The sequence below is a fragment of the Oncorhynchus keta genome, chromosome 3, assembly GCF_023373465.1.
Source record: "Oncorhynchus keta strain PuntledgeMale-10-30-2019 chromosome 3, Oket_V2, whole genome shotgun sequence".
Lineage (NCBI taxonomy): Eukaryota > Metazoa > Chordata > Actinopteri > Salmoniformes > Salmonidae > Oncorhynchus > Oncorhynchus keta.
Window position 1 is genome coordinate 4,068,233 of NC_068423.1, and position 22,942 is coordinate 4,091,174.

The following is a 22,942-nucleotide window of genomic DNA, read 5'->3' on the forward strand; positions in this document are numbered from 1 at the left end:
CTGCCTGTGCCATTAAACCCCTACAACTCATCCAGAACGCCGCAGCCCGTCTGGTGTTCAACCTTCCCAAGTTCTATCACGTCACCCCGCTCCTCCGCTCTCTCCACTGGCTTCCAGTTGAAGCTCGCATCCGCTACAAGACCATGGTGCTTGCCTACGGAGCTGTGAGGGGAACGGCACCTCAGTACCTCCAGGCTCTGATCAGGCCCTACACCCAAACAAGGGCACTGCGTTCATCCACCTCTGGCCTGCTCGCCTCCCTACCACTGAGGAAGTACAGTTCCCGCTCAGCCCAGTCAAAACTGTTCGCTGCTCTGGCCCCCAATGGTGGAACAAACTCCCTCACGACGCCAGGACAGCGGAGTCAATCACCACCTTCCGGAGACACCTGAAACCCCACCTCTTTAAGGAATACCTAGGATAGGATAAAGTAATCCTTCTCACCCCCCCCCCTTAAAAGATTTAGATGCACTATTGTAAAGTGGCTGTTCCACTGGATGTCATAAGGTGAATGCACCAATTTGTAAGTCGCTCTGGATAAGAGCGTCTGCTAAATTACTTAAATGTAATGTAATGAAGAACGGAGTTCAGATGATTTCTTGCCAATTTCCAGTGAAAGACCTTTGTTACTATCTTGAATTTCCGGGAGGAGAGTTTTTTTTATTTTACTTTTTAAAAATGTATTTCACCTTTATTTAACCAGGTAGGCCAGTTGAGAACAAGTTCTCATTTACAACTGCGACCTGGCCAAGATAAAGCAAAGCAGTGCGACACAAACAACAACACAGAGTTACACATGGAATAAACAAACGTAGAGTCAATAATACAATAGAAAAAATCTATATACAGTGTGTGCAAATGAGAAGATTAGGGAGGTAAGGCAATAAATAGGCCGTAGTGTCGAAGTAATTACAAGTCAGCAATTAAACACTGGAGTGATGGATGTGCAGAAGATGAATGTGCAAGAAGAGATACTGGGGTGCAAAGGAGCTAAATTTAAAATAACAATATGGGGATGAGGTAGTTGGATGGGCTGTTTACAGATGGGCTATGTACAGGTGCAATGATCTGTGAGCTGCTCTGACAGCTGATGCTTATAGTGATGCTTACAGTGATTTTTGCAATTCGTTCCAGTCATTGGCAGCAGCAATAATTTAAAGGAACTGGAAGGAAAGGAGGCCAAAGGAGGAATTGGCTTTGGGGGTGACCAGTGAAATATACCTGTGCATGCTACGGGTGGGTGCTGCTATGGTGACCAGTGAGCTGAGATAAGGCAGGACTTCACCTAGCAAAGACTTATAGATGACCTGGAGCCAGTGGTTTTGGTGAGCAATATGAAGCGAGGGCCAGCCAACGAGAGGATACAGGTCGTAGTGGTGGGTAGTATATAGGGCTTTGGTGACAAAACGGATGGCACTGTGATAGACTGCAAGATGGCGTAGCAGTGCAGACGTGGTTTGTCGTTCTCCCCTGTACATTTGGTATTTTTCGTCTTTTTTTGTATATATTTCCATTTATTTTCAAATGACATATACCTTCCGTTAACCTGCCTCACCCAATTTGATACGGAGCTGCTATTTTTAGACCTTTTAGCCAGAACCTCCATCAGCAGCTATCCTTCAGAAGCTAACCAGCTAATTAGCTATTAGCTATTTCGTCATTGTCACCCACTGCTAGTGGCCTTTATCTTCGGCACAGACACCAGACGCTTTATTCAACTTGCTAGCCTGCCAGTATCGGACTGTTTTCTCCACTACAATGCCAGATTCCTGCCGTAAGCCCTGGACCATTACTCCTGATCATCACAGCTAGCTAGCTGCCACCGAGTGGCCCAGCACGGAAGCTAGCTATGAGCCAAGGCCACCTCCCGGACCGCTCAGTGATCACTCAGCTACACAGCTGATGCCGCCAGGACTCTTCCCGGACTCTTTCCCAACACGGCTAGAATTCCACTACTCCACCGGATCCTTGCTGTAAACTCTGGACCTTCGCACCGGGTCATCACTGTTAGCTAGCTGCTACTGTTACGCCCCTGAAAACAGGGGAGAAATAATCACGAGAGTGATATGGTGTTGTATTCTCAATTCAACTTTTAGTTCAATCATTTTACAAAAGTAACACATTACAAAACAACAGAAAAACCATTATACAAATAACACAGCAAAATATCTTTAACAACGCACATGTTCATTCACCATCGATATAAAATGGCAGCTACTCTCAGTAAGATGCTATTCTTCGCTACAACCGAGCAGGGCTAATATTACTCTCTGCAAACTTAGCTCTAACTTCCTCAAGATGTTACTAAGACACACCTTAAACATTCTTAACATGTTAGCGAGTTATTACATTTAAATTACTCTTTTTTTATCATCAATAACGTACCTGAAAACAGGGGAGAAATAATCATGAGAGTGATACGGTATTGTTTTCTCAATTCAACTTTTAGTTCAATGAGAAAAGACCGCGATTTCCCCAGGAATATGGGCGGAGACCAGAGCAATTGATCTCCGGCTCATAGATTAAGAGCATTTCGTAGATCACAGATTAACACTTTTAGGCACCACAAAATAAAGTAATCAATATAATGTTTACACATTACTCTCACAATTCGTACCCTTTGTACGCTTGACGGATTTGAACTTTAACACAATTATATGAATATTATCAATCTCTATCAACTAATACTGAATGCATATTTTTAACCTTAGATGTTTTAAGATCCTCACATACTATGAACTTACTAATACTTTTTAATGTATAACAGGCTATGAATATTTCCTTTAACCTGTCACACTACCAAGTGGCTATAGTGGCTAACTCCCCTGCCCCGAAGCTAGCACCAGTTAGCCGCGAGCCAGGTGCATCTCCCGGTGTTAAAGGAATATAACAATTCCTATATGTGTTCATTAACCAATTCAATTGAAATCACTCTGTCTGTTTCTAAGAATTTGTAAGATCCTTATTTGCATAAAATAGACAGAGACCAGTCTACCAAAATTAGACAATAGCATTTATTCTCGAGAGCGCTGGTCCTAATACAATGTACATTGGTTTATATACCTCACATTTAGTCATTAATGTCTCTCTTCCTCATACAATGGCAATATAGTTCACAAGCCTTCCCACATTGTCTGCCACCTGTTAAACAATCTACTACAAGCCCAAGGTCTCCCCCTCCGTGGGTAGAGACAGGATGTCCTGTAAGGAACACAGTATTCCAGTCGGTGTGACGATAGCTCCATTAGTTTCTAACAAGCAACAGAAAGTCCTTGTTCTAATTTTTGACTAAAACTAAACACATTATATTCAGTATTATGACTATAATAAGATTCATACATTCATACAGTAACATAGTAGTATTCTGTTTAGTTATAGTTCTAAGTTAAATGTATACATAATTTAGTCATTATTCATAAAAATCCCATAACACCCGGGTAGCAAACAAAATTACTACAACCACTACCTCTTTTGCCAAATGGCCTGGACCCTTTGTCAACACGAAGCCCCGCCGTTCCACCACGACTGGTCTGCCGACAACTCCATCCGCTGTGCCCCCAAACAGCCTTTGCCGGACGTCGGAGCAGGCGCATCTACTAGCTCCGGCCTGCTAACTTTAAACGCTGTGTCTCCCGCTTGCTAGGTAGTAACGACTACCCAGCGGCTTCCCTGTTTCATCTATTGCTGTTCACTGGACCCTATGATCAATTGGCTACATAGCTGATGCCTGCTGGACTGTTCATTAATCACGGTACTCCATTCTGTTTTTTTGTTTGTTTATCTGTCGGCCCCAGCTTCAAACTCAGCCCCTATGAGTAGTTAACTGACCCTCTCTGCCCATTCATCGCTATTTTACTTGTTGTTGTCTTAGCTGAGGAGCAGTTGTTGTCTTAGCTAGCTCTCCCAATCAACACCTGTGATTGCTTTATGCCTCGCTTTATTTCTCTCTCAAATGTCAATATGCCTTGTATATTGTTGTTTAGGATAGTTATCATTGTTTTAGTTTACTGCGGAGCCTCTAGTCCCACACAACATGCCTCAGATAACTCCTTTGTCTCACCTCCCACACATGTGGTGATCTTACCCAGCACAACTAGTATATCCAGAGATGCAACCTCTCTTATCATCACAAAATTCCTGGGTTTACCTCCACTGTACCCGCATGCCACCATATCCCTGTCTGTACACTATGCCCCGAATCTATTCTACCACACCCAGAAATCGGCTCCTTTTATTCTCTGTCGCCAACGCACTAGACGACCAGTTTTGATAGCCTAAAGCCGTACCCTTATCCTACTCCTCCTCTGTTCCTCGGGTGATGTGGAGGTTAACTCAGGCCCTGCGTGTCCCCAGGCACTCTCATTTGTTGACTTCTGTAACCGAAAAGCTTTGGTTTCATGCATGTCAACATCAGAAGTCTCCTCCCTAAGTTTGTTTTACTCACTGCTTTAGCACACTTAGCCAACCCTGATGTCCATGCCATGTCTGAATCCTGGCTTAGGAAGGCCACCAAATATTCTGAGATTTCCATCCCCAACTATAACATTTTCCATCAAGATAGAACTGCCAAAGGGGGAGGAGTTGCAATCTACTGCAAAGATAGCTTGAAAGGTTCTGTCATACTTTCCAGGTCTATGCCCAAACAGTTTGAGCTTCTAATTTTAAAAATTAATCTCTCCAGAAATAAGTCTCTCACTGTTGCCGCCTGTTATAGACCCCCTCAGCTCCCACCTGTACCCTGGACACCATATGTGAATTGATTACCCCTCATCTATCTTCAGAGTTCGTTCTGTTAGGTGACCTAAACTGGGGTATGCGTAACGCCCCAGCTGTCCTACAATCTAAGCTAGATGCCCTCAATCTCACACAAATGATCATGGAACCCACCAGGTACAACCCTAAATCCGTCAACTTTGGCACCCTCATAGATATCATTATGACCAACTTGCCCTCCAAATACACCTCTGCTGTTATGGGTCCGCAGTCAAACGACCAACCCTCATCACTGTCAAACGCTCCCTAAAACACTTCTGTGAGCAGTCCTTTCTAATCGACCTGGCCCGGGAATCCTGGAAGGATATTGACCTCATCCCATCAGTCGAGGATGCCTGGTCATTTTTAAAAGTAATTTCCTCACCATCTAAAATAAGCATGCCCCTTTCAAAAAATGTAGAACTAAGAACAGATATAGCCCTTGGCTCACTCCAGACCTGACTGCCCTCGACCAGCACAAAAACATCCTGCGGTGGGGACTGCAATAGCATCGAATTGTCCCCGCGATATGCAAGCGGATGGGCCTTCAGGGGATGTCGCGATGGAGGAGCCTGTTGAAACACCCTCCCTCTAGACCAGTCGTGATGGATCGGCGGGCTCGGCGTCGGCAGTAAAAGGGGTCCAGGCTAATTGGCAAAGTAGGTATTGTAGCCCAAGGAGTGGCTGATGGACCTCTTCAGCTAAGATGGGCCTAGCACGAGGCTAGTTCCAAGCTAACTGGTGCTTGCTTCTGGACAGAGACGTTAGCCAGGAGTAGCCACTCGGATAGCAGCTAGCTAGCTGCGATGATCCAGGTGAAAAGGTACAGAGCTTGCGGTAGGAATCCAGAGATGTGGAGATTTGGTGGAGAAAAAGCAGTCTGGTATGCTCTGGGTTGACTGGCAGGAGTTGACCGGGCTAAGATTAGCTGATGACCGCTGGCAGTTGCTAACTGACTACTAGCTAGTAGCTAGTTAGCAGGCTAGCTTCTGTTGGGGGTTCCGATTCTAAAGTATAGAAAATAGCAGATCCGTACCAAATTGGGTGGGGCGGGTTGCAGAAGAGTATGTTGAAATTGAATTTAAAAATATAAAAAGTATATACAAAATATATACTAAATATACACCAAGGAAAAAAATATATATATACACGGGACACGAAAAGAGAAAAGAAAAAAGAATTTCCGGGAGGAGAGTTTTTTTTTATTTTACTTTTTAAAAATGTATTTCACCTTTATTTAACCAGGTAGGCCAGTTGAGAACAAGTTCTCATTTACAACTGCGACCTGGCCAAGATAAAGCAAAGCAGTGCGACACAAACAACAACACAGAGTTACACATGGAATAAACAAACGTACAATCAATAACACAATAGAAAAAAATCTATATACAGTGTGTGCAAATGAGGTAAGATTTGGGAGGTAAGGCAATAAATAGGCCCGGAGTGGCGAAGTAATTACAATTTAGCAATTAAACACTGGAGTGATAGATGTGCAGAAGATGAATGTGCAAGTAGAGATACTGGGGTGCAAAGGAGCTAAATTTAAAATAACAATATGGGGATGAGGTAGTTGGATGGGCTGTTTACAGATGGGCTATGTACAGGTGCAATGATCTGTGAGCTGCTCTGACAGCTGATGCTTATAGTGATGCTTACAGTGATTTTTGCAATTCGTTCCAGTCATTGGCAGCAGCAATAATTTAAAGGAACTGGAAGGAAAGGAGGCCAAAGGAGGAATTGGCTTTGGGGGTGACCAGTGAAATATACCTGTGCATGCTACGGGTGGGTGCTGCTATGGTGACCAGTGAGCTGAGATAAGGCAGGACTTCACCTAGCAAAGACTTATAGATGACCTGGAGCCAGTGGTTTTGGTGAGCAATATGAAGCGAGGGCCAGCCAACGAGAGGATACAGGTCGTAGTGGTGGGTAGTATATAGGGCTTTGGTGACAAAACGGATGGCACTGTGATAGACTGCAAGATGGCGTAGCAGTGCAGACGTGGTTTGTCGTTCTCCCCTGTACATTTGGTATTTTTCGTCTTTTTTTGTATATATTTCCATTTATTTTCAAATGACATATACCTTCCGTTAACCTGCCTCACCCAATTTGATACGGAGCTGCTATTTTTAGACCTTTTAGCCAGAACCTCCATCAGCAGCTATCCTTCAGAAGCTAACCAGCTAATTAGCTATTAGCTATTTCGTCATTGTCACCCACTGCTAGTGGCCTTTATCTTCGGCACAGACACCAGACGCTTTATTCAACTTGCTAGCCTGCCAGTATCGGACTGTTTTCTCCACTACAATGCCAGATTCCTGCCGTAAGCCCTGGACCATTACTCCTGATCATCACAGCTAGCTAGCTGCCACCGAGTGGCCCAGCACGGAAGCTAGCTATGAGCCAAGGCCACCTCCCGGACCGCTCAGTGATCACTCAGCTACACAGCTGATGCCGCCAGGACTCTTCCCGGACTCTTTCCCAACACGGCTAGAATTCCACTACTCCACCGGATCCTTGCTGTAAACTCTGGACCTTCGCACCGGGTCATCACTGTTAGCTAGCTGCTACTGTTACGCCCCTGAAAACAGGGGAGAAATAATCACGAGAGTGATATGGTGTTGTATTCTCAATTCAACTTTTAGTTCAATCATTTTACAAAAGTAACACATTACAAAACAACAGAAAAACCATTATACAAATAACACAGCAAAATATCTTTAACAACGCACATGTTCATTCACCATCGATATAAAATGGCAGCTACTCTCAGTAAGATGCTATTCTTCGCTACAACCGAGCAGGGCTAATATTACTCTCTGCAAACTTAGCTCTAACTTCCTCAAGATGTTACTAAGACACACCTTAAACATTCTTAACATGTTAGCGAGTTATTACATTTAAATTACTCTTTTTTTTTTATCATCAATAACGTACCTGAAAACAGGGGAGAAATAATCATGAGAGTGATACGGTATTGTTTTCTCAATTCAACTTTTAGTTCAATGAGAAAAGACCGCGATTTCCCCAGGAATATGGGCGGAGACCAGAGCAATTGATCTCCGGCTCATAGATTAAGAGCATTTCGTAGATCACAGATTAACACTTTTAGGCACCACAAAATAAAGTAATCAATATAATGTTTACACATTACTCTCACAATTCGTACCCTTTGTACGCTTGACGGATTTGAACTTTAACACAATTATATGAATATTATCAATCTCTATCAACTAATACTGAATGCATATTTTTAACCTTAGATGTTTTAAGATCCTCACATACTATGAACTTACTAATACTTTTTAATGTATAACAGGCTATGAATATTTCCTTTAACCTGTCACACTACCAAGTGACTATAGTGGCTAACTCCCTGCCCCGAAGCTAGCACCAGTTAGCCGCGAGCCAGGTGCATTTCCCGGTGTTAAAGGAATATAACAATTCCTATATGTGTTCATTAACCAATTCAATTGAAATCACTCTGTCTGTTTCTAAGAATTTGTAAGATCCTTATTTGCATAAAATAGACAGAGACCAGTCTACCAAAATTAGACAATAGCATTTATTCTCGAGAGCGCTGGTCCTAATACAATGTACATTGGTTTATATACCTCACATTTAGTCATTAATGTCTCTCTTCCTCATACAATGGCAATATAGTTCACAAGCCTTCCCACATTGTCTGCCACCTGTTAAACAATCTACTACAAGCCCAAGGTCTCCCTCTCCGTGGGTAGAGACAGGATGTCCTGTAAGGAACACAGTATTCCAGTCGGTGTGACGATAGCTCCATTAGTTTCTAACAAGCAACAGAAAGTCCTTGTTCTAATTTTTGACTAAAACTAAACACATTATATTCAGTATTATGACTATAATAAGATTCATACATTCATACAGTAACATAGTAGTATTCTGTTTAGTTATAGTTCTAAGTTAAATGTATACATAATTTAGTCATTATTCATAAAAATCCCATAACACCCGGGTAGCAAACAAAATTACTACAACCACTACCTCTTTTGCCAAATGGCCTGGACCCTTTGTCAACACGAAGCCCCGCCGTTCCACCACGACTGGTCTGCCGACAACTCCATCCGCTGTGCCCCCAAACAGCCTTTGCCGGACGTCGGAGCAGGCGCATCTACTAGCTCCGGCCTGCTAACTTTAAACGCTGTGTCTCCCGCTTGCTAGGTAGTAACGACTACCCAGCGGCTTCCCTGTTTCATCTATTGCTGTTCACTGGACCCTATGATCAATTGGCTACATAGCTGATGCCTGCTGGACTGTTCATTAATCACGGTACTCCATTCTGTTTTTTTGTTTGTTTATCTGTCGGCCCCAGCTTCAAACTCAGCCCCTATGAGTAGTTAACTGACCCTCTCTGCCCATTCATCGCTATTTTACTTGTTGTTGTCTTAGCTGAGGAGCAGTTGTTGTCTTAGCTAGCTCTCCCAATCAACACCTGTGATTGCTTTATGCCTCGCTTTATTTCTCTCTCAAATGTCAATATGCCTTGTATATTGTTGTTTAGGATAGTTATCATTGTTTTAGTTTACTGCGGAGCCTCTAGTCCCACACAACATGCCTCAGATAACTCCTTTGTCTCACCTCCCACACATGTGGTGATCTTACCCAGCACAACTAGTATATCCAGAGATGCAACCTCTCTTATCATCACAAAATTCCTGGGTTTACCTCCACTGTACCCGCATGCCACCATATCCCTGTCTGTACACTATGCCCCGAATCTATTCTACCACACCCAGAAATCGGCTCCTTTTATTCTCTGTCGCCAACGCACTAGACGACCAGTTTTGATAGCCTAAAGCCGTACCCTTATCCTACTCCTCCTCTGTTCCTCGGGTGATGTGGAGGTTAACTCAGGCCCTGCGTGTCCCCAGGCACTCTCATTTGTTGACTTCTGTAACCGAAAAAGCTTTGGTTTCATGCATGTCAACATCAGAAGTCTCCTCCCTAAGTTTGTTTTACTCACTGCTTTAGCACACTTAGCCAACCCTGATGTCCATGCCATGTCTGAATCCTGGCTTAGGAAGGCCACCAAATATTCTGAGATTTCCATCCCCAACTATAACATTTTCCATTAAGATAGAACTGCCAAAGGGGGAGGAGTTGCAATCTACTGCAAAGATAGCTTGAAAGGTTCTGTCATACTTTCCAGGTCTATGCCCAAACAGTTTGAGCTTCTAATTTTAAAAATTAATCTCTCCAGAAATAAGTCTCTCACTGTTGCCGCCTGTTATAGACCCCCCTCAGCTCCCACCTGTACCCTGGACACCATATGTGAATTGATTACCCCTCATCTATCTTCAGAGTTCGTTCTGTTAGGTGACCTAAACTGGGGTATGCGTAACGCCCCAGCTGTCCTACAATCTAAGCTAGATGCCCTCAATCTCACACAAATGATCATGGAACCCACCAGGTACAACCCTAAATCCGTCAACTTTGGCACCCTCATAGATATCATTATGACCAACTTGCCCTCCAAATACACCTCTGCTGTTATGGGTCCGCAGTCAAACGACCAACCCTCATCACTGTCAAACGCTCCCTAAAACACTTCTGTGAGCAGTCCTTTCTAATCGACCTGGCCCGGGAATCCTGGAAGGATATTGACCTCATCCCATCAGTCGAGGATGCCTGGTCATTTTTAAAAGTAATTTCCTCACCATCTAAAATAAGCATGCCCCTTTCAAAAAATGTAGAACTAAGAACAGATATAGCCCTTGGCTCACTCCAGACCTGACTGCCCTCGACCAGCACAAAAACATCCTGCGGTGGGGGGACTGCAATAGCATCGAATTGTCCCCGCGATATGCAAGCGGATGGGCCTTCAGGGGATGTCGCGATGGAGGAGCCTGTTGAAACACCCTCCCTCTAGACCAGTCGTGATGGATCGGCGGGCTCGGCGTCGGCAGTAAAAGGGGTCCAGGCTAATTGGCAAAGTAGGTATTGTAGCCCAAGGAGTGGCTGATGGACCTCTTCAGCTAAGATGGGCCTAGCACGAGGCTAGTTCCAAGCTAACTGGTGCTTGCTTCTGGACAGAGACGTTAGCCAGGAGTAGCCACTCGGATAGCAGCTAGCTAGCTGCGATGATCCAGGTGAAAAGGTACAGAGCTTGCGGTAGGAATCCAGAGATGTGGAGATTTGGTGGAGAAAAAGCAGTCTGGTATGCTCTGGGTTGACTGGCAGGAGTTGACCGGGCTAAGATTAGCTGATGACCGCTGGCAGTTGCTAACTGACTACTAGCTAGTAGCTAGTTAGCAGGCTAGCTTCTGTTGGGGGTTCCGATTCTAAAGTATAGAAAATAGCAGATCCGTACCAAATTGGGTGGGGCGGGTTGCAGAAGAGTATGTTGAAATTGAATTTAAAAATATAAAAAGTATATACAAAATATATACTAAATATACACCAAGGAAAAATATATATATATACACGGGACACGAAAAGACAAGACATCTGAACTGCTACGCCATCTTGGAGATTAAACGTAGCAAAAAGTAGCAAGCATGCCGGCAGACTCGGAAGAGGCTGCTGAGAGCAACAGTCTCGAATTGTTGTCAGAGTTATGAGGGCTAATGCTAATCTTGCCTGCTGTGGTGCTATCATTATCTTGGGATTCAACAATGTTTTGGTCATCCTTCTTGCCTCTCGGCCGAAGGTCCATGGCTCTTTGGGAAGGTATGTAAAATTTCAAGAACTTTGAACGTTTCTTCCAGTGTAGTTGCAATAACCGCTATGATGAAACTGTCTCTCACGAGGACCGCCACAGGAAAGGAAGACCCAGAGTTACCCATGCTGCAGAGGATAAGTTCATTCGAGTTAAATGCACCTCAGATTGCATAACAAATAAATGCTTCACAGAGTTCAAGTAACAGACACATCTAAACATCAAGGAGACTGTTCAGAGGACACTGCATGAATCAGGCCTTCATGGTGGGACACAATCATGAAGTGGAACGACATTTGTTGGATATTTATATTATTTCAAACTGCCTGGTGTGTTCCTTGTTCTTCATGATGCTCTCTGTGCTTTTAATGGACCTCTGAGACTATCACAGTGCAGGTGCATTTATATGGAGACTTGATTACACACAGGTGGATTGTATTTATCATCATTAGTCATTTAGGTCAACATTGGATCATTCAGAGATCCTCACTGAACTTCTGGAGAGTTTGCTGCACTGAAAGTAAAGGGGCTGAATAATTTTGCACGCCCGATTTTTCCGTTTTTGATTTGTTAAAAGAGTTTGAAATATCCAATAAATGTCGTTCCACTTCATGATTGTGTCCCACTTGTTGTTGATTCTTCACAAAAAAATACAGTTTTATATCTTTACGTTTGAAGCCTGAACTGTGGCAAAAGGTCGCAAAGTTCAAGGGGGCCGAATACTTTCGCAAGGCACTGTATATATTTGTTTAATAATAATCTTAATATGTCACAAATTTGAGTATTCTGTTTGATGAGTTGGTGTGTCTAAAAGTGTCAATGGTGTTACTATATTTAAATGAAGGGAAATTAAATTGTGAGCCAAATTATAAATCATATGTCATTAGAAATGAAGGACCTTATATTTAAGCATCTGGGGCTTCCATTTAAAAAAGAAATCCTTAGTTTACCTATAATGTGTCATTGATGTTACTAATCAAAAAGTTATTAAGCTGCCTTATTAGTTGATTTAAAATTAGAAGATTTACCCAAAGACATTGAAATCAAGAAAAATGTAGATTTTTTTCTCTCCCCAAAAGCCACCTGGGTGGGGATTCCTATGAGTTGGGAGTGATCAGCCAATGATCAGTGCATTGGCTTCTTCTTCAAATTGGGTTGCCTGATTTGTAAATGGGTTTAAGCTGTATCACTGCCATTTAGTGCCCAAAATACTTGAACGACACAATATTTGGTTCAGGACACCAGCACTGCAGGTGGCGTTAAATTACCATTATAAGCATTATTATTTTTTTAACACAAAAGAAGGAAATTGACTACTTCAAAATGGAGATAGCATAGGCAGCAACATTGAGGCTGTCTTAGATGCCATAGTAGGACAGATACAGTATATTACAAAAGCATCCATCCATACAAGGCCTAATACAACAGTGTGTGTGTGTGTGTGTGTGTGTGTGTGTGTGTGTGTGTGTGTGTGTGTGTGTGTGTGTGTGTGTGTGTGTGTGTGTGTGTGGATAAAAAGAAAAAGGCATATTTCCTCTCGACCATGAACAATAAAGTGAACTTTATATTTGTTGCGTCAGCCGTCGTGCATCATAAAACACTGTTGCACACTCAATAAAGAAGGTTAGCAATCACAGCACTAGTGATTTTGGCCTTGTTCTCTGTACTTGCTTTTAACACACACTAGCACAAACACACACACACGCACACACACGCACACACACACACTGGGGGGAGATGTTTGTGGGTTAATAACTAATTCTCTGATCAAGGTAGAGGAAACGGGTTGTTATTAAGACCAGCGCCCAAACATTCCTCCAGAAATTGGGTTTGTGAGCCGTGGGGTACACAAACCCAGCGTTACGAGATGCATTTAAGCTAAGTAGGAAGAAGAAATAGAACAGAAGCTTGAAAATAAATACTTTATCTCTGCCTATAAATACTTTATCTGTGCCTATTTGAGCTTGACTGGCTTAATAACCTAATAGAAACTTCCCAAAATTGCAAACCCTGCCCATCTGGCACTCCAGGCAGACTCTAGCAAAAAAGGTATTGCAAGAAGTATTTGAAAATAGGTATTTGACCCAGGTCTGCTACAATGATACACAATGAGCTCTGAACAACTTGTAGGATGAGAAAGCACACACACACACACACATATACACGCACCAGAGGGGATGGGCGGGGGGGAGTGGATCTCCAGAAATGGGATTCGGAAGGAGGTGGGTGCTCTCCTTGCGACCTCTGCGTCTCCGTTGTTAAGCAGCAGGTCCACGATCTCCTGGGTCCACGTGGTTCCTGAGAGACAGGAAAGGTAGAGGGGCCCGTTGAAATAAAATTACTAGAAGCCCCTCAGACCCCGGCAAGTTGACTGGAACACTCATGGGTACCGCCAACAGTCCACCTATCACGGATGATTGACTTGAATGAGAATGTCCATTCTAGTAATTATATTTCTTTGGAATTTACATTACTTCAGGGGTATGCAGTGGACATTCCAAACCAGTGGCCAGTACAATTAATGTGTTCTCCCACTCCAAAATACCCACATGAAAAAAATATTATATGGTGTAAGTATTTACTATAGTGTTTTTGTTTTATTATCTTTGACATAGAAGTGGGGACTTTAACCTTCAGGAAATGTACTGGACAAATACTAAAAGAGCCCATTTTCCATAACCTGTAGGTAGGACTGGGGTCTGAATGAACAGTTCAGAGCTTCTATATATATATATAAAATGTATTTGTCAAAAAATGTAACAACTACAGATTGCCCCTTTTAAGTCTGTCAAAAGTGTGCGAGTTTGAGCATGTTTCCATTAGGCCTGTGGATTTATTTTGTATTTATTAGCACGAATTAGATTGAGCAATAAAAGCACTACTTTTTTTCTATAGGCTGGGATCCACACTATGCAGCTGTTGCAAGAGCGCATTCATTGTCTACTGTAAAAAAAAAACAAGTTTAAACTTCTTGAATTCAACCATTATTGGGTTCAAATACACATTTAGATTTGTGAACAGCCATCCACAACAACCACTATCAGTAAAGGCTCAAATAGCTACATGAGAGAGCTGCAGTGTGATTCACATCAATACGCTTTGTAGATATCAATAATAAGTGATATCCATATCACCGTAGACTACACCACTGCTGTCATTCTTACCTCCAAGCGTTTATTTAAATTGGATAATCTTTGGATGCCAAGAGCAGTCGCACCATTGGAAGACATACCTTGGACTGTAGCCTAAAAAAGCCGGTTACTGCGCTTTTCCCGTAATCGATCAATCACATTTGGTGTGTTTAGTGATCTCTGACGTGTTCAGACTCGTTCGGGTGGAAAGAACTTAAATTTGTGCCTTTTTTCAATGCTGCTTTGAATGTCATTGAGAAAACAGAGAAGTGTCAGATATGTATTTCTCGCACTTAAAATTAATCATCTCGTTTTTCAAACGTACCTGTGATCTGATTACAATATTTTTGCTGGTAATGTAACGAATTACAGTTACCGTTTTTTGTAATCCCTTACGTGTGACGGATTCCTTACTCCCCATCCCTGGCTATCTGTAAATTTAAAAAACAAGAAAATCATGCTGTCTGGTTTGCTTAATATAAGGAATTTTTAATTATTTATACTTTTACTTTTGATACTTAAGTACATTTTATCAATTGCATTTACTTTAATACTTAGGTATATTTGAAACCAATTACTTTTAGACTTTTACTCAAGTAGTATTTTACTGGGTGACTTTCACTTTAACTTTAGTCATTTTCTATGAACATATCTTTACTTTTACTGCCCTAGACCCTAACCCTAACCTGGATGTACTGCCAAAATCTCTAAAACAACATTTGAGGCAGTTTATGGTAGAGAAATGAACATTAAATTATCTGGCAACAACTCTGTTGGACATTCCTGTAGTCAGCATCCCAATTGCACGCTCCCTCAACATGAGATATCTGTGGCCTTGTGTTGTGTAATAAAACTGCACATTTTAGAGTGGCCATTTGTTGTCTCCAGCACAAGGTGCACCTGTGTAATGATCATGCTGTTTAATCAGCTTTTTGATATGCCACACCTGTCAGGTGGAAGGATAATATTGGCAAAGGAGAAATGCTCCCTAACAGGGATGTAAACAAATGTGTGCTCAAAATGGGAACAACAATTTACATGTCACGTTTTTGAATATTTGTTCAGTATAAAATCAATACCAAGGTGCATTGAAGCTGTTCTGGCTCATGGTGACCCAACGACCTGTGAAGACACTTTATGTTGGTGTTTCCTTTATTTAGTCAGTTACCTGTATGTTTCTCACTTATGGGTGGCACAAATTGAGATAAGGGGGAGGGAAATGGGCAGGGTATATGCAAATTACATACTGTGGTATTACTATGATAAAACAACTGTAGTTTTTCTGCGGACTGTAATGTTTTGCAAACATTACTGTAGTACAGTGTTATTCTTTTACCTATTTTACGTAGTAAGTACCACACTGTAGTATCCCTTAATCTTGTGTAAAGTATAGTATTGTACAGTATACTACAGAATCATATAGTAAATACTGTAGTATTCCATAGAAAAGTATTTTTTCATGTGGGTAGTCTTCTGTTGAGATACTGTAACTCCACGATGACCCAGGTTAAGAAGAAGATCAAGCAATGAACCACAATCCAAAATCAATGAAAAGGATATGCACCTTATTGTTTTCAGGATTCGCTGTGCTTATCTGGTTCATTCATTTTGGTTTGAGGCATGTAGCTAGCACAGGAGGCACCTTCATTTGGGAGGACGGGCTCATAGTAATGGCTGGAATGGAATTATTGGAACAGTATCAAACACATGATCTACATGCGTTTGACACCATTCCATTCACTCCATTCCAGCCATTATTATGTCCTCCCCTCACCAGCCTCCTGTGAAGCTAGCTCTAGACAAACGATGCCGTGGTGTGTGGACTCATCTTGGCGTTCGACTACTTTCAAGGTCTCAAAGTATCTGACAAACTTTGATTTCATATTTGTCCCTTTGATCTAGCCTGGTTAAACCAGCCTGAACCCTGTGACGGCATCATTCTGTGAGTGCAGTTTTCAGTCTGGTTAAACCAGGCTACCTTTAATCATCTGTGAATGACAAAATCAATTATAAATAACCTCTTTCCAGTTACCTGCTTTCGGGTAGGTGGCAATGAGGAGATCAGAGGGATCGGGGCGGAAGGCCCAAATAGAGTCCCAGTTTTGGACAATGGGGCACATGAGAGGGACCCCTTGGATCTTGATCAGGGGAAAGCGGTGGAATGCGTCACCCGCTGCCGCGATGGCCTCGCTGTACGACAGCTCTTCTTTCCCAGCCATGACTTCAAATTCCTCCACGAGGAAGCAGAACCACAAGCAGACCACAAGGAGACCAAGAGAAGACCACAGGGAGCCCAAGAGAAGACCACAGGGAGCCCAAGAACGTAAAAGTGTTTAAGTCCGGTATTCTGCTTATCTTCTTGGAGTGGTTGGTCCTCTTTGTCAGTATGCACAGAAAGTTGACTTGCTTGTTCTTCTCTCTGTATCACTCTAGCTTTCTAACATCTCTCTCTCTCTCTATGCAAGATCTCTCACTCTTCTTTTGTTTATCCTAAATAGCTTTCTCTGTATCTCTTGTCTGCTGAAGACGAGAAAAGTACAGAAGAGTATATGGCATCTGTCTCTACCTTAGCTGCTGTAGATTCCGGTGTCTGCTCTCAAACTAGTCTCTGTCTACTCCACCTCTCCTTGTTCTTATTCTCTCTCGCTCTCCCTCTCTCTCGCGCCCCCCCCCTCTCTGTAATATTTGACTCTATGATCTTACTCCCTTCTTACTATCCCTATCTCCTAGAATATTTGTCTAGGGCCAAAATGTTCTCTCCCTTCTCCTACTCTGTTTTTAACCTCCTCTCTCTGGCTGAGTGCTGTCTGCCTGCTCTGAGCTCTATCCCGGTGTAAGCCATTCCGACATCCTATACTGAAGTGCCCTTATGTAACTCCCCAGGCCAGACTGAATTCCACTTTCTTTTTTTCTTTTTTTACCAGTGAATCTGGAGTTCGAGCGGGACAAAGGGAGTGTCTAGAACTATCAGTTCCAAACAGAGGAGCTAGTTAAGCTAATTAAGAAATAAACAAAAGACAGCACAAGAACATTTGATTGACATATAGATTAGTTTAATTAGATGAGTATTCACTTTTTATATTATGGCTGCTTTAAAATTCCTTTGTCTAATCTCCTGCTCACACACACATTTTACAGTTCCCTTGGATGGCGTCTTATGAAACGTTGAAGCCTGCTAGTTTGCAAACACTCCCTAAAGTTAGTTAACTTTCGACTTAAGTCCTATAGTTGTCTAGTCCTGTGAGACAATGACTGGAGCAACAAGGCCTCAGGCACTTTGGCAGTGAACATTTTTTCACAAAAGTCTGCTCTCATGTGTCCGTACTCACACTGATTGAAATATATCCGCCTGCACATGACATAGTTCAATGTCTTATATATAAAAAGAGTGTACGTTCTGTAACTCAACAACTCGACATCAAGTAATAAAAGCAGAATTAACAACAGTAAGTTTAGAGGGAGACTAAAACAATACTGTTGCTTCCATGCAGGATATGAATGTTGAAGAGCTTTAGCAAATATATGAATACAACATTAAATCATTTGGTACCTCTTGCGTTACATTTGAGTTAAGTAATCCGTGTGCACCAACAAACATTTTTTTTTTAGAATTATTATATATATTTTTTTACTAAAACAAGTTTACATCTTTACATTCAGGACATGTAAACAAAAACGTAATGTTCTGCGTGCGTTAAACACACAGCGACCGACAACCGAACGGCGCCGTTGAATGTAACAATTTCTCCTTGGAGGCCCTACTTTTTGGAATGCTGCTGACCATCTCGCTCCAGCAGATACACACTGGTCCCAGAAGTGGCTGCAATCAGGCCTGTCCACTTCCCCGCCAGACACACAGACGAGCCAAACACGGCCGAGGACAGGCCCAGCAACCTGGACTCAGTCTGAGTGGGAAGGGGGAGGGAGAGGAGGGAGAGCAAGGGAGAGAAAGAGAAAGAGGGAGGGTGAGGAGGAGGAAGAAGAAGGGGAGGAAGTGTAAAAGAGAGACAATTAAAGACAGAAATAGAAAGAGGTGGTTGAAGAATATTAGATTTCTGTGAATTCATAATTATATTCATTTCTTCAGTGTTGATTTGAACAAATATATCTATTTCCATGCATTATTAGGACAAAGAAGTGCCATTGATTACCAGATGAGAACAACGGTGAAGGACCTTGATGTGATTACATTGAGAAGTGTCACCGGCCACATCATCATGATGATGCAAAAAGCATCATTCCAATATCTTGAAAACATGACTGCTGACATGCAAAACATTTTGGGACTGTATCAACAGTGGACTAATGAATTTTTTTTTTTAAATAGTTTTGAGTGGATTGTCCCTTTAACCTTTGATTGATGGAGTCTGTTTTTTTTTTACTATACCATCAGAGGGTATAACAACAACGTGCTGTAGGAGGAAGGTAAACAGTTGCTAGCTAAGAGGTGGCCATTGTAAAATGGCAAGTAAACTGTTGAGTGCCATTTTTTGTTTATAAAGTGCATAAATAAATATTTTATCGCTTCTCTCAGAGTTTTGCTTACTGTATAAACGACTCACCGCGCAATAATAGACTTGGACAAAGCTGCAAGATATCTTACTTCACAAGAATTCCTACATAATTATAAACTTTACTACTTTATACTGTACCTAAAATACCAATATACTAACCGTCATAGTACACCTGTTAATGACTCTCAGCATATTTGATTGGCTTCCAGCTGCCACGATATGATCCTGTCCAAGCCAATGGCATGTGTAGATCTGTGTGAACAACAATTTGACACAAGCACTTTTAGAACAAATAATTCCAGAAGGGTTCTTTGGGTGTCCCAATGGGATAACCCGTTGAAGAACCCTTGTGTTTTCCCAGGTAGAACACTTTTGGTTCCACGTAGAACCCTCTGCGGAAAGGGTTCTACATGGAATCGAAAACAGTTGTACCTAGAACCCAAAAGGGTTATTCAAAGGGCTCTCCAATGGGGACAGCCGAAAAAACGTATTAAGTTCTAGATATAACCTTTGGAATAGTAGTTGAGGTTTAGATCATTTTTTGTGCGGCTATATTGATGGACTCACTTTGCTCTCTCCTTGGTAGTCATGAGGCACTTCAGTCACTTTCTGACCTGAGACATAATCCCAGATCTAAAAGAGAGAGAGAAAAAGTGCAAGAGAGAGATAAGTGTGCATGCTATGCATATATGCATGCTATGCAGCTGTCTTTGTCTGCACCCACTTTGGCACCCAAATGTCCCAATACATTGTGTAATAAGCTATAGTTTTAGGGTCATGCCCTGGTATCAATATGGAGATAATAATCACATTGATTGAAATAGGAAAACAATTGTTAAAGTTTGTGTAAAGCTACAGTACCTGAGCGGAGGGGAAACCATGTTGTATTAAGACGAAAACAATAACATGTTTGTCAAAGTCAGAGACAATGATTGCAGGATTATGTGATTTACTGTAACGAGACAGATCTTGAACCTTTAACCATGAGAAAGGTTACCGTTAACCTCTCAGTATGTACTGAATAAAATCGGATTACTTCTGGATGACTATCCTTGGTTAGCCTGCAACTGCCTTCTCAGTTTATGCTGCAAACAGATACACTGCGTATACAAAACATTAGAACACCTATTTTTCCACGACATAGACTGACGAGGTGAATCCAGGTGAAAGGTACAAATATGATCCCTTATTGACGTCACTTGTTAAATCCACTTCAATCAGTGTAGATGAAGGGGAGGAGACAGGTCAAACAAGGATTTCTAAGCCTTGAGACAATTGAGACATGGATTGTTTATGTGTGGAATTCAGAGGGTGAATGGGAAAGACAAAAAAACGTAGGTGCCTTTGAACACGGTACTGTGTGGTAGTAGGTGCCAGGTGCACCAGTTTGTGTCAAGAACTGCAACGCAGCTGGGGTTTTCATGCTCAACAGTTTCCCGTGTGTATCAAGAATGGTCCGCCACCCTAAGGACATCCAGCCAACCTCACACAGCTGTGGGAAGCATTGGAGTCAACATGGGCCAGCATCCCTGTGGAACGCTTTCGACGCCTTGTAGAGTCCATTCCCTGACAAATTGAGGCTGTTCTGAGGACAAAAGGGGGGTGTTCCTTATGTTTGGTATATTCAGTGTAAATTCAATCTCTAAATAACCCTCCAGCAATCTTGGTCGTCACTATCTGGACAAGTGGCAAAGTCATAAACCCAACCTATTTCTCTTCTTAAAATCTGATTCGAAACCTAACCCTAACCTTAATCCTAACCCTAAACACACTGCTAACCTTATGCCTAACCCTATCCTTAAATTAAGACCAAAAAGCTTATTTTTGTTTTCATAAATGTTAACCATATACACACACTGTGGCTAGTGGGAACCATCAATCTTGGGAAAGTGCTGGCTCAACTTCCTCCTGCATCTTCTTGATTTACTGGCATCACGGCTGAGAGGTCAGCTGCACTGTCAAGTTCCAGGGAAAGCTTTCCCAACCCACATTTTATTTTAAATAATTCATTTAAATACTATTACAGTCTAGTACACTGTTTCCCAACTCTGGTCCTTGAGTACCCCCCAACAGTACATAGTTTTGTTGTGGCCCTAGACAAGCACACCTAATTCTACTCGTCAAATAATCATCAAGCCCTTGACAAGTTGAATCGAGTGTTTTTCATTGAATTTTTTTACTGTAATATGTCTGCACATTTTTCTAAAGTTATCTGGGCTGTGACTTAATCTTTGTATTCTGATTACGTCATCCCTGTTACATGTAATCCGTTACGACCCAACCCTATTTTTTTTGTTGCTGTGTTGTCACCTCCAGTGCGTTGTCCCTCCTCCAGGAGCCAGACAGGATGTGGTTGACAGCTGGATCGATCTGAAGCGTATCACCACACACGTGAGGACCCGAAAGCATCCTAAAAGCAGGGTAGACAAAGATAATGCCTTATAGAACCTGTCCATGGCTAATCTGGATGCATACACCATAATCCTGACGCATAAACCATAATGATTGAAGACAAATAAAACAATTACAGTTTTACCTGACAGAGTGCTGCTGTCTGGTATCCCAAAACTGTGAGAAGACAAATATTATTAGACAGATATTTTAAATAAATGTAATTAATTGAATTGGATGACTTTCCCGGGAAAATCACCTTGCTTGCCACGGCAGTTTCTAAATTGATCTACTTAAACAGGCGTGTCAAACGAAAATTCCTGGAGGGCCATGTGTCTGCAGGTTAGCACTCCTACCTTGTACTTCAATGATCAATTAATGTCATTGTCACCGCTCTAGGTCTTAACTGAATACGAATTTACAATAAATAACATCAATAACAAAAGCCAACAGATACACAGGCCTGCAGGAATCAGAGTTTGACACCCCTGTCCTAGAACAAATGTATGAATGTGGTCTCTAGTTACTAGACCAGACTAGTGTTCACAAACCACAAATCAAGCTTCTTAAGATTTTGGGATTCTATACAGTAAACTGCAATTGTTACCTGTATGGTGTTGTCCCAACCCCCAGAGATGAATTCTCTCTCCATCTCTGGGTGAAAAGTCACTGCGAAAACCCGAAAACAATGTCCATCCATAACTGTTCTTGTGGAGCTGAAAATAAAATGGTGGAAAATAAATACAACGACCTAAAGTAACTCAAAATGTGTTTATTTTGTAAAGGAAGATTGGAGTTCCGACCTTCTCACATATTTTGTATTTATTTGACAGCACACTGGAATAGACAGATGAGAAGTGCTAATTAGTACCCACTTCGCTAGGAGTATATTTGGTCCGGGGGGCTAACCACAACACCAGACTCAGGCACATTCAAATGTTTTATTTTAAATAATGATAAAATTGTCATAATGTTCCACATCAGGAAAAAATTGTATTGTAGAACATTTTGCTTTCAGGGATTACTAATGTTTTACCCACCTGGCCTTGCAGGTCATCAGTCTCTGGTGAGTGGAGAGGTCATACAGATGAATGGCTGAGTCGGACCCCCCTGTGGCTGCTTTCTCTCCAGAGGCGGAGATGGAGAGCGAGAGGGTCTGTCTCTGTCCACCTCCTCCCTCTCCACCTCCAGTCTCCCCCACATCTCTCACCCCCCACAAACACTCTCCTCCCCACACGTACCAGCTCCTCACATTGCCGCTGGCATCTCGAGGAAGCGACACAGGAGAGAAGGAGTTGGTAATTGTCCATGTCAATACAGAGGAGAATCCTTATTTCTCCCATTGACATCGATGCATGATTATGTGTTAGTTAGTGGGATTTCACCACACACAGTGTCTAGTGAAAGTACTCACACCCTTGCAGTTTTCACATTTTGCAACTGTTAAGGAATTTAGCCCCAGCTGC

General features: G+C 42.2%; 2 protein-coding genes across 3 annotated transcripts in view; both read right to left on the minus strand.

Moving 5' to 3' along the window:
- Positions 1 to 17,443, minus strand: part of sult1st6 (sulfotransferase family 1, cytosolic sulfotransferase 6) — a 46,233-nt gene extending 28,790 nt beyond the window's left edge. The window contains exons 1-2 of the mRNA XM_035745325.2: positions 16,604 to 17,443; positions 13,610 to 13,738 (exon numbers count right to left, since the gene is read on the minus strand). Coding sequence (XP_035601218.1) covers positions 13,610 to 13,738; positions 16,604 to 16,790 — 316 coding nt within the window. The 5' untranslated portion in view covers positions 16,791 to 17,443. The remainder of the gene's footprint in view (positions 1 to 13,609; positions 13,739 to 16,603) is intronic.
- Positions 17,444 to 17,602: 159 nt separating this feature from the next.
- LOC118364095 (U5 small nuclear ribonucleoprotein 40 kDa protein-like) overlaps positions 17,603 to 22,942 on the minus strand; it is a 46,346-nt gene continuing 41,006 nt past the window's right edge. For both annotated transcript variants that reach the window (XM_035745335.1, XM_052486464.1), the window contains exons 5-11: positions 22,517 to 22,742; positions 22,084 to 22,192; positions 21,622 to 21,653; positions 21,396 to 21,495; positions 19,653 to 19,718; positions 19,245 to 19,337; positions 17,603 to 18,476 (exon numbers count right to left, since the gene is read on the minus strand). In XM_035745335.1, the coding sequence (XP_035601228.1) occupies positions 18,330 to 18,476; positions 19,245 to 19,337; positions 19,653 to 19,718; positions 21,396 to 21,495; positions 21,622 to 21,653; positions 22,084 to 22,192; positions 22,517 to 22,742 (773 nt within the window). In that variant the 3' untranslated portion in view covers positions 17,603 to 18,329. The remainder of the gene's footprint in view (positions 18,477 to 19,244; positions 19,338 to 19,652; positions 19,719 to 21,395; positions 21,496 to 21,621; positions 21,654 to 22,083; positions 22,193 to 22,516; positions 22,743 to 22,942) is intronic.